This window comes from Nuphar pumila, chromosome 13 (assembly GCF_984573655.1).
Source record: "Nuphar pumila chromosome 13, dmNupPumi1.hap1.1, whole genome shotgun sequence".
NCBI lineage: Eukaryota > Viridiplantae > Streptophyta > Magnoliopsida > Nymphaeales > Nymphaeaceae > Nuphar > Nuphar pumila.
The window spans coordinates 76,750,705-76,767,526 of NC_143261.1; the positions used below are offsets into that span (position 1 = coordinate 76,750,705).

A 16,822-nucleotide genomic window follows, 5' to 3' on the forward strand; every position below is an offset into this window, starting at 1 on the left:
GAATTCTAATGTTCTCATGGATGATGCTGATTCCTGATATCAGTTAAGGTCCATGTGTGAAACCTAGTAATAAGATAAAAATTGTGTGTTAAGCTACAACTTGGGACCTAACTTGACCTCAAAAATTTATTGTGCTCGTTTTGAGTATTCGTAGGTTTTCATGGAAAGTGAAATTAAAATTATGTGCATATAATAAGGACGTGTATACCAAAGAAAACTCTAATAAAAGATATGTTACTCATGCATGTGCATTGATATCATGCATGTTCCTGTTCTGTATTAGATCATACATCTATACTTGTTCTCTTAACTGTGATATAGTGTTGTTGCATGATAAATGTTAGCTAATGCATGAATGGTGATGTGAGTACTGAAATTGATTGTAGTTGTATTCCTCTCAAAATGTTGTATGAATTTGATTTATGTTCTTCTTGCTTATTTAAATTATTAGAGGAATTGATATACAAGATCTATATTCTAGCAACATATACTTTATGTTTTCTATAGCCTTTGAAGCCCAATGATGAGACCTGCTGCTATAGGGAGCTACGAGGACTGCGTGATTGTTTTGATATTTTACTTTGGGACAAAATGACTCTATTTTGCTTATTTGATGTTCATTTGCTTATTGTTCTCAGACTTTAATTAATGATGAATAAAGTTATTTGGTTTGATTGATGGTTAATATAAAATCTCTTGTGGCGTGAATGTGCTACACTTTTCAACAGGGATAAGTTGGGGTCGTTATAGCTTTGGTATCAGAGCCGACAAAAAAATCTTACATTTTAACCATTTTTGTGAACAAATTTTTTTCCTTTTGGTAGTTGTGCCTTGTCCAAATTGTCTGTAAGTCACGACTCGTACTCTAGAGCAGTCTTTATCACTGGTAAGGCTATCTGTTAATTTCTTTACTAACATGAATGCGTTTAAATTTGTTATGATGAAATGCATGAATAGCTTAATAAATTCCTTTTTATGCGAATTAGGATTTGTGATGTAATTGTGTTGTTGTATTTGTGCTGTGATGAATTTTAAAAGGGGTAGGTTTGATCGAGGTATAACTTTATGATAATTTTCATGTTTAGATATATCACCGTACCTGAGCCTCGACTTCCGGTACTCCCGTTGACTGGCAGCAGCAACAAAATTTTATGTTGAATGCCCTAACACCTTGACCGCGACCGTGACTACACACGTCCAGGCACAAGCAACGCATCAGACCATGTGTGTCCATCCCGCAGAGGTTTCTCCAAACCTTGTCGTAGTCACTTCTGAGAAGTTTCTGAAGGTGGATCCACCAACTTTTTCTAAGAAGGCCGACCCAGATGTTGCTGAAAGCTGGGTCGAGGAGACTGAGAGAGCATTTCACATCCTGCCTGTTTCGGAGGACTGGCAAACAAACTTTGGCACGTACCGACTGAAGGGCGATGCCAAGAAATGATGGGACACCCTGCCACAGGTGAATTACGACAGTGTGGAGGTCATTCTCTAGGAGACTTTCAGGGAGGAGTTCCTAAATGCATATTTCTTTGCTTATGCATAGGAACGTATGCAACAACAGTTTCTCGAGCTGGCCCAGGAGAACATGAGTTTGGTGGACTACACTACCAAATTCAGGAGTCTGGAGAGTTATTGTCCGAACCTCTTTGTTGATGATAAGGCGAGGGCAACGAAGTATGTTCGTGGATTGAAGGACGTACTCTGCGTTCGCGTGATGATGAGCCGCCCTACTACCCTCAATGATGCTATCGAGTCTGCATCCATCCTGAACGAAGGATGAGAGAGGTTCAAGGGTGGATCGCAGAAGAAGGGCGACAATGGAGGCAACACCGGTGGCGGGGCAAAGAAGAACCCACCTGCGGGCGGCAAGGTGTAGGGGGTAAGAGCTAGATGACATATTAGGGGCACCAACAGGGAGCCCAACAGGGTTGACTCTAGGGGAAGGCTCCATTCGTATGTCGGAAGTGCAACAAAAGCCATCCTCACGGCTCTTGTCCCCTCTTCAAGGGGGTAGTGTCAGCAACCCAGACATACCGAACAAGCCGATGACTCAGGGAGGACAACAACAGCTACAACAACAATAGTAGAGGCTTCAACAACAACAGGCACAACAAAGCACCAATGAGAGAGTATATGCCGCCACAGCTGCTACGCAGGGCGACCAGAATAACCTGATCGAAGGTATTTTCGTAATCGCTGACCACTATACTCGTGTGATGTTTGATTTGGGTGCTACCCACTTCTTTATATTTCGTCGTTTGCAAGCTTGCTTGATCTTGTTCCATCTAGTTTCAAGAAGGCTCTTGATATGATGTCTTTGATGGGTACCTCCTTTTCTTGCAGAAAATACTTTTCTGCAATCCATGTGGTCATCGAGGGGTACGAGTTGTCTGTTGACCTGATCATACTAGACATGACTTTTGACGATGTCATTCTGGGTATGGACTGGTTGTTCAAACACAATGCTACCCTTCGGTGTTGGGGAAAGAAGGTTCTGTTGGAGCACCCTGATATGTCTGCACTGGTATTCCAGGCGACTAGGCCGATGAGTGAGGTGAAGGTTGTCTCAGCCTTGAAGATCTCCAACTACCACAAGCAGGGTTGTATGGTGTTCTTGGTCTGTGTATCCGCGAAGGATAGTCAACCGACACACTTGGAGCAATTGGACATGGTTTGTGAGTTTTCGGATGTCTTTTTCGAAGACTTTCGGGTTTTCCACCTCAGGGAGATCGAGTTCTCGATCGAACTAGTGCCTGACACGACACCAGTTTCCTGAGCATCGTACCGCATGACACTTGCAGAGCTGGTGGAGCTGTAGAAGCATCGACAGGAACTTCTTGACAAGGGCTTTATCAGACCGAGTGTATCTCTTTGAGGTGCACCCCTTCTCTTTGTCAAGAAGAAGGATGGGTCCATGCGGCTCTACATTGATTACCGCACGCTGAACCAGGTGATGGTGAAGAACGTGTATCCTTTGCTTAGGATCGATGACCTGTTTGATCAACTGAGAAAGGCAAAGGTGTTCTCCAAGATAGACTTTCGTTTCAGGTACCATTATTTGCGGATTTGGGCAGATGATATTCTGAAGACCACATTAAGGTCTATATACAAGCATTATGAGTTTTTGGTGATGTCTTTTGGACTCACCAATGCCTCTGCAACATTCATGGACCTGATGAATCAGGTCTTCAGTTTGTAGCTGGACTCTTTTATCATCATGTTCATCGATGATATTCTTATCTACTCCGAGAGAGAGAGAGAGAGAGAGAGAGAGAGAGAGAGAGAGAGAGAGAGAGAGAGAGAGAGAGAGAGAGAGAGAGAGAGAGAGATCCACCCTCTCCGGGCATCCGGCGATTTTTTTGGCCTTTCTCGATTTTCAAACAAGGTATAATTTTTTCTTTTGATTTGAATGAGAAAAGTGTAATGAAATATGCGGAAGAATCCAAGAATGCTAAAGCATTCACTATGTCCCACACGGACAAATGCAACAAGCATAAGAGAGAAAATCCACTAAGGGATATACGAAAGGCCTTATAAAAAGGCTACGCACATGAAAAATAATATCACTATTATTGAAGAGGAGCTCTCAAGAGCAATACAACATACACGGGGGTTCCCCCTATTTATAAGAAAAGGAGACCAAAGGGGCTCCCAATAGAGTCGTTGGGAGCCCCCAACGACTCCATTGTGGGGCCCCTTTTCGGTATCCAAAAAATACAAATTTAAAAATAAAAAGAAAAATAAAAAATAATAAAATAAGAGAAACAAAATAATTACCCCTATGGGGTACTTTGTGAAATGACCATAATACCCCTATCGGGTATTATGGTATTATTACATATGTTTTAACACCCCCCCTCAAACTTTACGGGGGAATGACCGAAAGTTTGCCAAGAAGGAACAAGAAGCGAGGAGCAGGCAGAGCTTTGGTAAAGAAATCTGCAAGTTGATATTCTGAAGTGACATATGGCAGTGTAACTGTCCCACGAAGATATTCATCACGTACATAATGACAGTCCATCTCAATATGTTTAGTCCTTTCATGAAAGGTGTGGTTGCTGGCAATATAGATGGCACTTTTATTGTCGCAACAAAGCTTCGAAGCACCGGTAATTTCGACTCCCATATCTTGAAGAAGACTTCGAAGCCACACAAGCTCCATTGTAGTGGTTGCCATAGCCCTGTATTCTGCTTCAGTAGAAGACAAGGAGACTTTCTGTTGTTTCTTGCACCTCCAAGCAATTAGCGAATCTCCTAGAAACACACAAAAGCCAGTAGTTGAGATTCGATCATTTGGGTTTCCTCCCCAGTCAGCATCAGTATAAGCTAGTAAATCTAAGGAAGAGATTGAGGATAGGAATAGCCCTTTAGTCAAAGTATTTTTAATATATCGAATGATCCGGAGCACAGCACTCATATGCACAGATGTAGGAGCATGCTGAAATTGGCTTGCAGAGTGCACAGCATGAGCAATATCGGGCCTGGTGATAGTCAGATAGGTGAGGGAGCCTATGAGTTGCCTGTAGGGCGTAGGATCATCCAGCAGAACTCCATCCTCCAGTCGTAGTTTAGCATTGATAACCTCGGGAGTCTCCACCTTTTTATCATCTGAAATCCCAGATTTGGAACATATGTCTGCAGCAAGCTTCATATGTGACAATATATACCCTTGAGTAGAGTATGCAACTTCTATACCAAGAAAGTACCTGAGAAAACCCAGATCAGACATATCAAAATTATGTTTTAACATATTTTTAACTTTAAGAATACCACTTTCATCATTGCCAGTGATGATCATATCATCAACATAAAGCAGAAGGATGATGATACTATTACCTGCATGTTTAACAAAAAGAGCAGTGTTAGTATAACATGAGCGAAATCCCAATTGTAACATGATAGCACTAAATCTATCATACCAAGCCTTAGGGGCTTGTTTAAGACCATATAAGGCTTTTAATAACCGAAGGGTTTGACCTTGGTTAACACTGATTCCCGGCGGAGGGTCCATATATACTTCTTCATTCAACTGACCATTAAGAAAGGCATTTTTAACATCTAATTGGAATATAGGCCATTTTCTTAGATGATGCTACCGCAATTAAAGTTCTAACGCTTGTCATGCGAGCCACGGGAGCAAAAGTCTCCTCATAATCGATGCCATATTCATGTGAGTATCCTTTAGCAACTAATCTAGCTTTATAACGCTCTAGGGAACCATCACTTTTTGTTTTGACTTTGTAGACCCATCGACATCCTATAGCTTTCTTATTTGGAAGAAGGTAAACTATTTCCCAAGTTTTAGCTTTATTTAAAGCATCTAGTTCAACTTTCATTGCTTCAACCCAATGAGGTATACTTTTTGCTTGATTATAATGGGAGGGTTCATAGTAAGAATGCAAGGCTATTAGACAAGCTCTATATTTAGGTAAAAGAGTTTCATATGAGACAAACCTATTAGGTGGAATTGATTCTCTAGAAGAACGCCTAAGGGAGGTTTCTTCTAGGGGTTCATTAAGCCGCAAGAATTTTTCTAAAGCACTAATAGGTTGGGCTTCCTCATGCCGAGTGTATACTTGGAGATTGTCACCATTAGTTGGTGATACATCATTATCATGAGAATCATGAGTATTTTCTAAAACTTCCGGATGACTCAAAGAGTCATCATTTGAATCTTCTAAAAGATCATTGATAAACATATAATCAATTTCATTTGATTTTTCCAATATGTCAAATCCATTTTCATCTTCTAAAAAGGTTACATCTTTGGAGACAAATAACTTATTGTTTTTATGATCAAAGCATCTATAGCCTTTTTTATTTTCACCATATCCTAAAAATACACATTCTATTGCTTTAGGTGACAATTTATCTCTTTTATGTAAAAGAACAAAGCATTTACACCCAAAAATCCGAAGACGATTGTAGTCGGGTGTCATATTAAAAAGTTTTTCATAAGGAGAGATATTATTCAATTTTGAAGATGGCATCCTATTGATTAAATAGGTGGAGGTTAACACGGCTTCGGCCCAAAAATTTTTAGGAATATTTTTAGAAATGAGTAAGGATCTAGTGGTTTCTAAAATATGCCTATGTTTTCTTTCCGCTAGACCGTTTTGTTGAGGAGTTCTTGGGCAAGATTTTTGATGACAAATGCCATGTTGTTTTAGATATGATTGAAAATCATTTGATAAGTACTCTCCACCCGAATCGGATCTAAGAATGGATATTTGACTTTGAAATTTATTTTGAATTTTTGCATGGAATTCTTTAAAGAAGTTAAAAACTTCCGATTTAAAGTTAAGAAAATAAATCCATACATATCTTGTATAATCATCAATAAAAGTAACATAATATGAATAACCACCTTTAGATAGAACCGGAGATGGCCCCCAAACATCGGAATGCACCAATTTAAAAGGTCTTGTTGTCACAAAGGATCTAATAGGAAAAGGAGTAGACTTCATTTTGCCAAAAATGCAATCTTTGCAATTGATATCTTTTTCTTTACAAAATTTGTGTCCAAAAGGAAAAAGATACATTTTAGAGTAACTTGGATGTCCAAGCCTTTTATGCCAAGTTTCAATATTTTTGTCTTGGACATAAGTACAAAATGAGGTATTTGGAAGCATTAAATTATCCATAAAATAAAGGTCTCCCTTCCTATGGCCTTGCCCAATCCGCTTCCCGGACCGGAAATCCTGCACAAAGCACCCTTGGGATGAGAAAGATATTTCACATCCATGGTCGGCTATTTGAGAAACGGAAAAGAGGTTAAGATTTAATTTTGGAACTATTCTAACTTTTGGAACAAGGAAATTTTGAACATTTTGAGAATCAAGAGTTCCAACACCATTTATTTTGAGAAAGGTTCCATCGGTCGTAGAGACACAAGACATTTTTGAATTGGTGTGCACATTGGTTAATGCATTTTCATGAGGGGTCATGTGAAAAGTAGCTCCGGAATCTAAAATCCAAGAGTACGTACCGGGAGGTGATGATGAGGCAATTGCGACACCGGAGGTGGAAGAAGTAGCCTTTAGAATTTGTTGGAGAGCCAAGGAAATTTGTCCAAGAGTATCTTTGAGATCCCTGTTCTTGCCGTCATCTTCTTTGGTGGATGATTCTTCAACTGAAGCCACCTTTGGCTTGAATGCTCCATTTAGCTTTGGGCAAACGGGTTTAATATGTCCCGGCTCATAACAATGATGACATATAATCATTTTTCTCCCACCACTCCCTTGCTTACCAAAATGAGGTGGTTTGTATGTTTTGACATGATTGCCGGGTTTAGATACGACAAGAACTTCATCAATGCTTTTACCCATATTATGTCTAGTCTCTTCTTGAGTAATCTCGGCAATAGCCTCTTTTAAGGGAGGAAACGTGGATCTATGGAGGAGTGAGGATCTAACTTGTTCAAACTCGGGACGAAGCCCAAATAAAAATTGAAACAATCTATCTTGTTCCATTTGTTTTTGTCTTAGTACCACATCCTCCATAGATACCCATTTAGGCTCTAAAAGAGCCAATTCATCCCACAAAGGATTTAGAGCACTATAATAGTCTTGTATGCTCATGTCACCTTGTTTTGTGGTTCTCACTTTTTCTTGCAAAAAATAAGCTCTTGTAAGATCCTTTTGGGTAAACATACCCTTCATAAAAAACCAAGCTTCATTTGCCCGGCGGAATTTTGCAATATTTGCACATACCTTAAGTTCAACATTATTCATAAACCATGCTAGGATTTTTGCATGGTTACTCTCCCAATCTTCCATTTGATGATTATAATCTTCAATGGCCTTGAGACGAGCATCGCCTTCAAGTGCTTTCTCTTGATCTCCTTCCATCTTTGTGAGCTTAAGTTGGGGTTCCGGAACGGTTCCCATTACATAACCCCAAAGCTTCTTGCCTTTGAGATTATTCTCCATTGCGGATGCCCACATCATGTAATTTTTTCCATTGAGCTTGAATGATAGATCGATCTTGACTTCCATTGCTACAAAATGGAGGTGAGAGAGAAAAAAATAGAGAGATACACGATTTTACCTTAGAAGATCGTATGGCTCTGATACCATGTAATGAAATATGCGGAAGAATCCAAGAATGCTAAAGCATTCACTATGTCCCACACGGACAAATGCAACAAGCATAAGAGAGAAAATCCACTAAGGGATATACGAAAGGCCTTATAAAAAGGCTACACACATGAAAAATAATATCACTATTATTGAAGAGGAGCTCTCAAGAGCAATACAACATACATGGGGGGTTCCCCCTATTTATAAGAAAAGGAGACCAAAGGGGCTCCCAATAGAGTCGTTGGGAGCCCCCAACGGTCACATATGTGACCGTTGGGGGCCCCAACGACTCCATTGTGGGGCCCCTTTTCGGTATCCAAAAAATACAAATTTAAAATAAAAATAAAAATAAAAAATAGTGAAATATGAGAAACAAAATAAGTACCCTTATGGGGTACTTTGAGAAATGACCATAATACCCCTATCGGGTATTATGGTATTATTACATATGTTTTAACAAAAAGGGCCTAAATCAGATTTAGGGTTGTGTATTTGATGGAACCTATGAATTAGATTTGTTTTTCCATACAACAACAACTACGCCTTCATCCCAAAACAATTGGGGTCGGCGATATGAACCAACAAAGAAAATCATTCTAGGTCTTCCACATGAATCCTTCTCTTCCATTCATTTCTATCCATTGCCATGTCCTCGGTGAGGTTCAAAACATTCATATCCTTTCCTATCACCTCCATCCATGTCTTCCTAGGCCTACCCCGACCTCTTTTAACTAATATATTTTCCCATTTCTCCATCCTTCTAACTGGAGCATCATTAGGCCTTCATCGAATATGTCCAAACCACCGTAAACGATTCTCTCTCATTTTATTTTCAATTGGTGCAACGCTTACCTTCTCACGTATCTCCTCGTTCCGAATCTTATCTTTTATTGTATTTCCACACATCCATCTCGGCATACACATCTCAGCTACACTCATTTTTTGAATATGATGTCTCTTGGCAGCCCAACATTCCGTACCATATAGTAAAGCAGGCCTAATAGTCGTCCTATAAAACTTTCCCTTCAACCGCAATGGCATTCTACGATCGCACAACACTCCAGTTGCACTTTTCCATTTCATCCACCCAACCTTTATCCTATGATTTACATCTCCATCAATTTCTCCATACTTTTGAATGATAGATCCCAAATATTTGAAAGAATCATCCACCGGTATTTCTTGCTCGCCAAGCTTCACTACACTCCCGTCTCTATTTCGTTGCTTACTAAATCGACATTCCATGTATTCTGTCTTACTCTTACTCAACTTAAAACCTCTTGCTTCCAATGTCTGTCTCCATAATTCTAACTTAGCATTAACCCCAACTCTAGACTCATCAATCAAAACAATATCATCAGCAAACAACATACACCACGGCACAATTTCTTGAATTGATCTCGTGAGCTCATCCATCACTATAGCAAATAGGAAAGGGCTTAAAGCAGATCCTTGATGTAACCCAACCGTTATAGGAAAATTGGTTGTCACCCCTCCACAAGTGCGGACATGCATGGTTGTTTATGTGTATTTCAGATTTAGTATTGATTTCGTGGCATGAGCATACTTGATATATGTTTCATAAACTGTTACAGTCTAGCCGACTGCATTGGCTGGGCTGATTTGATGTTGGTAAGCCCCAGCCGACAGTTGGCTCGGTAGCTTTATGGGTGGCATAGCCCCAGCCGACTGTGTCGGCTGTTTTGATTCTCAACTAAAAAAAATGGGCTTCTGATTAAGCCCAGTCGACTGCGGTCGGCTGGGCAGTCGTATGAACTGTCAAAGCCCGGGCGACTGTTTCGGTTGGGCATAATCAAAAAGAAAAAAAATAAAATCATAAAATAATAAAAACTGGGCACTGTTATTTCATGATCAAATCCCAGCCGACCTGCAGTTTGGCTGGGCAGTAAATTTCTGGTTAAGTCCCAGCGGACTGCAGGTCGGCTGGGCAGTTGCATAAACTGTCATAGCCCAACCGACTGTATCGACTGGGCAGAATCAGAACAGAATAGAAAAAAGAGAGAAGAACTGATACCGTTCTTGGCAGTTGCAAACAAAATAAAAAAACTGGGCAGTCTTCATGCCCTGCTGAACCCGGCTGGCCTGCTATTCGACTGGTCAGGTTCAAAAACAATTTTTGGCGGTTTCAAAAAAAAAGAGAGGGTATGTATGTATACATACCGGTCTTCGGTTTGCAGATTAGAACATATTCATACACGTTACATATGACTGATTTTTCCATGTTCGTGTATGTCCTGATTTACATATTTATGTATGTTTAGATTTACATGTATGTTTATACTAACATGTGCTTGTGTATGCATGTTAAATGCTCATGATTATGTTCAGAATTTAATATGTTAAATGCTCATAGTTATGTTCAGATTTATATATGTCAAATGTTCCTGTTTATGTTCATATTTACATATGTTAAAAGTGCAGACTTTGTACATGTTGAATTTATAGATTTATACATGTGTAATATGCAGATTTGTATGTCTGAACATGTCCAGGTTTGCATATTTATGACCGGATTGATATGCATGTTTGCATATGAGCATTGAAATATTTTTATGTGACTACAAGTGCTGTCCCGTGTGCGGGCAACATGGCTTGGACTCGGTTGGTATGTGTTGTATCCTAAGCTTGTCTGAAATGGTAGAAAGAGTTATGGACTTCACATGCTTATAAAATTTTATATGTTGTTTACATATATATGCATGTAATGAAAACGTAAATCCTAAAATTTACATTGTGGTTGCACTAGCATCATCATATTCATGTTTGCATATTGTGCATGAGATGGATCATGAAAATAAAGATGTATTTTGCAAGCATGTGTACATATGCACATGTGAAATTGTTATACATGTTCATTCTTATTATAATTGCATGAATGTGCATTTGTGGACTTGTTCGGATAATTGTGTGATCGCAAAAATCAATTTGATATTATTTGAATTTCTGAATTAATTGCATTGTTTTATATCGTAATGGGTTTTGGTCCCGTGTTGTGTTTTGCATGTTGAGTTGCGAAACGAATATTGAAATGAATCATTCTTTTGATAAAAAGATAAAAAAAGAGATAAACAGTGTAATTAATGCTTCTTCTTGGATGTCCCTTCTATAGTGTGAGAATCTTAGACTTCGGTTTCGGGGAACCGTGAGGATACTAAAATTCCTTATGCGATTGTGCAGATACTATCTGTACCGAGCAGATACATGGGCATTTGCTATGCTAGACAGAGAACGACAACACCAGATCTTTCAAATCACACCTCAACAGCTGCACCTACTTTCTCTCAATGTCTTGAAGTCAAAAGATCCAATCACATGCGACACCCTATTAATAGGTGGGTCAACTATAACAATTTCTCTTTGGACTTTCAGCTCTTCTTAACTTCTCGGAATAAGAAAGATGAACCTATCATGTACTATCAGGCAGCTACTTTCACTAAATGGGTAGAAACCATGAATGATGAAATGCAAGCCTTACATGAATTTGGAACCAGGGAAATCGTTCCCAGATCACCTGACAAATATGTTGTTGCATGCAAATGGGTCTACAAAATAAAATATAAATCAGATGGAACCATTGAACAATACTAGGCGAGACTGGTTGCAAAAGGATTCACTTAAGAAGCAGGACAAGACTATGATGAGACATTCAGTCCAGTGGTGAGAATGAGAACAATTCAAATTATTCTTTCCTTTGGCCGTTGAGCATGGATGAAAGCTGAGTCAGCTTGATCTTTTGCATGGGGATTTGAAGGAGGAAGTCTATATGGAACAACCCCTTAGATATCAAGAGAAAAACTATAAAACACATGTGTGCAGGCTAAAAAGAGTTATCTATGGCCTAAAACAAGCATCTCGCTCTTGGTTTGACAACTTCTCCCTTGAGATTCAGAAACATGGATTCTCACGCTCCCTATTGGATCACTCATTATTCATTTTTAGAAGTCAGAATATGATCACTCTATTGTTAATTTATGTTGATGATATAGTTATCACAGGAAACTCTGAAGATCACATTAAAGAAGTAAAAAATCTATTAGGTCAGAAGTTCAAAATGAAAGATGTCAGAGCTCTACGTTATTTTCTTGGCGTAGAGGTCGATAGCCTGGCTCATGGCTTGACTCTCACTCAGCACAAGTATACAATAGATGTTCTCAGCAAGGCAGGTATGAAAGTCTGCAAACCTTTAGCCACTCCAAGTGTGCTCCACCAAAAATTAAGTGCTCATGATGGAGACCTGTATGAAGACCCCACCAGGTACCGCAGTCTAATAAGAATGTTACAATATCTCATATTTACTTGACCTGATATTGTTTATTCAGTCAATCATCTCAATTCATGCATGCACCACATACTGGGCATATGGAGGCGGTTAAGAAGATACTCGAATATCTGAAAGGGACCATTGAAGATGAGTTGATATATTCTTCACAGTCGTCTGACAAGAATGTGCGTGAACTTATTGTATATTGTGATGCAGACTGGGCAAGAGATCCTGATGAGCGAAGGTGTACGTTAGGATATTGTGTTTTTATTGGGAGAAGCTTAGTCTCTTGGAGTAGTAGAAAACAAAAGGCTGTTGCTAGATCAAGCACTGAAGCTGAGTATAGATCCATGGCTGTCGCTACTGCCGAACTCACATGGGTCAGACACTTACTAACTGAAGTGGGAGAAACGATCTCTTCGTCTACCTTGCTGTGTGACATTCAAAGTGCTCTCAATATGTCATTCAATCCAGTACACCATAGTCGTGCTAAGCATATTGAGATCGACCAACATTTTGTGAGACAAAAGGTTGAAGAAAAAGAGATTGAGCCTGAATTTGTTAACACTGAAAGACAAGTTGCAGACATTTTTACCAAGGGCTTGACAAACGATCGCTTTTGAACGCTTAAAAGCAAATTGTTCATGGTTCAGAACCATGATCAACTTGAGGGAGGGTGATAAAGTGTGTTTTGGGTCTGGATATCATACCAGACCCGAGTCCACCTGAATAGCTTTTATGTACAACTTTGTATTGTTCTATTTCATTCCGGGTCTGGATATTATACCAGACCCAGACCCATATTGTACACTCAAAACATATTAATACACTCTTTAGGTCACGATTTCAATTGAAATCGTGACAGCCGCAACCCCTTTCTTCTTCTATTCCTTTTCTCTTTCTCAATGCAGGTTCCTGAGAAGACTCTAACAAATGCATGCTTGATTCAATTGTAATACTTGTTGTAAAGTGGTTGGTGTCTCACACGATGCTTGACTATCTTATCTTATCTCTCATTTAGCTTGTTTTTGCAGTGAATACCTTTGGATATGAAAATCACCGTCATTATGTTAGTCAGCTTACACTTCTGAAGCATGTGGCAGATAATTTACATGTTTGTAGGGGGTCATAGATTTCTTTTAGTTACACTAACATGTTGCTTAACCATCTTATCTCTCATATTAGTAAGCATTTGATATCTTTGGATATGAAAATCATCATTATGTCTATCAGTTTATACTTTCTTTTGAGTTGCATGTCAGATAATTCATATGTTTGTAGGGGGACCATAAGCTTCATTGAGTTAACAGTTTATTGACACATGTTTCCTTTTTGTCTTAATTAGGCAATTGCTATGGCATGCTGCTTTATGAATGAAGGTCCCATACTTGTTGTTTGCCCTGCTATTTTACGATTTTCATGGGCGGAAGAGCTGGAGTCATGGCTTCCCTTTTGTGCACCAAAGGACATCCATCTAAGTACTTCCTTCTTGTTTTTAGGACCATCCTTGATCTATCATAGTTTGCATAATCTGACTGTATGTGGTTTATATTTTTCTATTAGTTGCTTTTTATATTGCTGAAATTTTTTCATGTTGCCAATGAGATGACAGCATAAGCACTCTTATGTAAAAAACAAATAACAAAAAAAATGATGCGTTGGGTGCTCTTTACCCAACAAAAAGCGATTCCAGAGAAAAAAATGGATGAGTTATTTCTATGAGAAGAAGATTTTCTTTCAGATCTATAGAGAAATAACATCCTCTTGACTTCTGACTAAAAAAGAGAAATCTTCTAAGGAAAACAAAAAGTGGATTTCTTCTTGGAAGATGAGGTTTTTCCGTTGACCAGAAAGAGGGTATGTTTCTACTCTTTAGAAAGAAAGTAATCAAGCCTTTCTTTGAAAGAGCTTTTTTCATGAGAGCCAACGAGAAAACACCGGCGTGCTGCTGCTGGATGCTTCTAAGCCATAGAACAGGAAGAAGAGTAAGCCAACAAAAAGTACATGTAATTGCTTGTATTCATTGTTATGAGTTATAGCATGTAATATGTATATTGTACATGGTGGTGTGCTACCCCCTTTCTTTGTATGTATACTTATTCTTATGGGTGTTCTTGTAACATAGAAAAGTGGCAAAGTCCATGTATTTTGTCTTGTAGTCAAGCTAGGGTAGACGTCCTCCTTATTTGTTGCATCTCTTTGTTCTTCCAACTCTAATGAAGTTTTGAGTTTCACTCTTCTTCCTTTGTGCTTTCTTTATGCCCTCTTCATGGTTCTTGCAACTCTAGATGGTATTAGATCGAGGGGGGTTTGCATTGAAGACGAGCATCTGATCATCGAAGAGGAGGGATTGGAAGAAGCACTCAGTCTTGGTTTGTGTGCTTATGCTGATCCCTTGAGGAATGACTGGTTGATTGATGTGAGTTTGGGATTAGCTAGGGCTTGATTTCAGAAGATCTATAAATCAAACCCCATTGGATTTGGAGCAGAGTTATCAGAAGCCTCTTAGGTAGGTGGGAAGTGCGCTTCCCAGAAACTCCGCTTAGGAACCGCCATTCTCCTTGCTTCCGAAACTTTAAGGGAATCTCGATCACGCTTTCACTCACTTCTCATGTACTTTCTCTAAATTGGTAACCTGTAAGGAAACGACTTTGAATATATTAGGTTCAATAATGAACCAATACACATGCACATGAAGTGCAAATATACCCACTAAAGGAGAAAACACAAGCACATAATGTGCTAACACATAAACCCACAAAGGGGCAAAAATGCCTATAAGACATAAGTTGATATTATTGAAAAGAAGAAGGGTGTAACACCTATTACATGGAGCAAAGGCTCCTCCAAAGGAGTGAATAAATTACAAGGGGGAGACCCCTATTTATAACAAGAGAGGAGCCACATAGGGGGCTCTCAAAGGAGTAGTTGGGAGCCCCCAACGGTCACATTTGTGACCGTTGGGGGCTCCCCAATGACTCTTTGGGGAGCCTCCCTAGGTGGCGCAAACCACAAAAATGAAAAAATAAAAAAAAACAAAAATAAAAATAAAATTACAAACATATTCCAAATGGAATATGCGTAAAAAGGGGAAATGACTAAACTACCCCTATGCCTAATAATAGAGAAATATATATTTTATATATATATATATAATTAGGAAGATACATATGCATATATACCATATATGTATATGTATCATCCTTTATATATATAAAATATATATAAGATTACAAAGATTGAATGATACATTTTAACACCCCCCCTCAAACTTTGCGTGGGGGAATGAAAAGATTGAAGAATGCAAGAGGAAGAATCTCAAGGCTTCGAGAGCCTTCAGTCCGAAAGCCATTGAAATTTGCAAATGTCTTCCTCTAAAGTCTTTAACGATGAACACCTTTCATGATCTATCCAAGGTACTTCTTTTCCTCTCATCTTCAAGATCCTGTGGAACAAATCAAGAAAAGGTCCAAGTAAAAGATATCTTTGCACTTTAATCAAGTGAAATATTCCAAATAAGATGAATTAACCAAAAAATCATATCATGTAATTCATCCAAAAGTAATGGTGCAAAAAGATATACTATGCATAATTCATCACAGGATTTGATGGAACAAGATAATTATTTATGTATGCAAAATGATTTTAGAAAACCAATTTTTCATAATCATATACCATGTTGAAGAGGGAGCGAAAACGAATTACAAGAATGCATAATGCATTCATAAAGTCCAACATTGGACAAACATAACCTCATAACGAAGAATAAGATAATGGTCCACAAGGGACACCACAAGAAGCCTACGAAGAGGCATAAGTTGCACATAATTTATTGAATGAGGGCCAAAAGGCCATAATGAGCATATGCATACAATATCATGAAATGTATCAACACTTAAAAGAGTCATTAATGATCATGCTCCAATCATACTTTAGTCAAGTAATATTACATGAGCCGATAAGATAGAAAGACAAGTGTTATTGATTTTAGCAAGTCCTTTGAAAATGATTTCAAGAGGGAAATGCTCAAGAGCATAAAAAAAGAGTATAAAACACAAGAGTTCAAAAGGTTTCAAGTCCACTTAAGAGGCAAAATAATGAGAGTTATTTGAGTAGAGAACCTTACACATTTAGGAACATCTCACTCAAATGATTGCAACTACAAAAACTCATTTTGCATATCAAATATAAAAGGTGACCAAAAAATCAATTTGATTTTAAAATATGCATATTAATGATATGATTCACTTGTATATTTAAAAGACAATATATGAATGAAATTTCACAAATTTCAATAATAATTCATCCATTACAAGCAACTACCTCATTAGTCCTCCAAAACCCATAAATCAAGTGTATAAGTTACTAGATCAAGAACATAAATATAATGCCATTAAAGGCCAAGAACACACACAAATGTGTGAAAAAGAACCTCTTGTCTACATGTAATAATACTTGA

At 38.5% G+C, this 16,822-nt stretch overlaps 2 protein-coding genes across 3 annotated transcripts in view; one reads left to right on the forward strand and one right to left on the reverse strand.

Moving 5' to 3' along the window:
* Positions 1-16,822, reverse strand: part of LOC149818789 (uncharacterized) — a 183,594-nt gene that overhangs the window by 18,872 nt on the left and 147,900 nt on the right. The window lies entirely within an intron of this gene.
* LOC149818790 (SNF2 domain-containing protein / helicase domain-containing protein / HNH endonuclease domain-containing protein) overlaps positions 1-16,822 on the forward strand; it is a 132,852-nt gene that overhangs the window by 5,980 nt on the left and 110,050 nt on the right. The window contains exon 3 of the mRNA XM_089985357.1: positions 13,709-13,841. Within this exon, the coding sequence (XP_089841483.1) occupies positions 13,709-13,841 (133 nt within the window). The remainder of the gene's footprint in view (positions 1-13,708; positions 13,842-16,822) is intronic.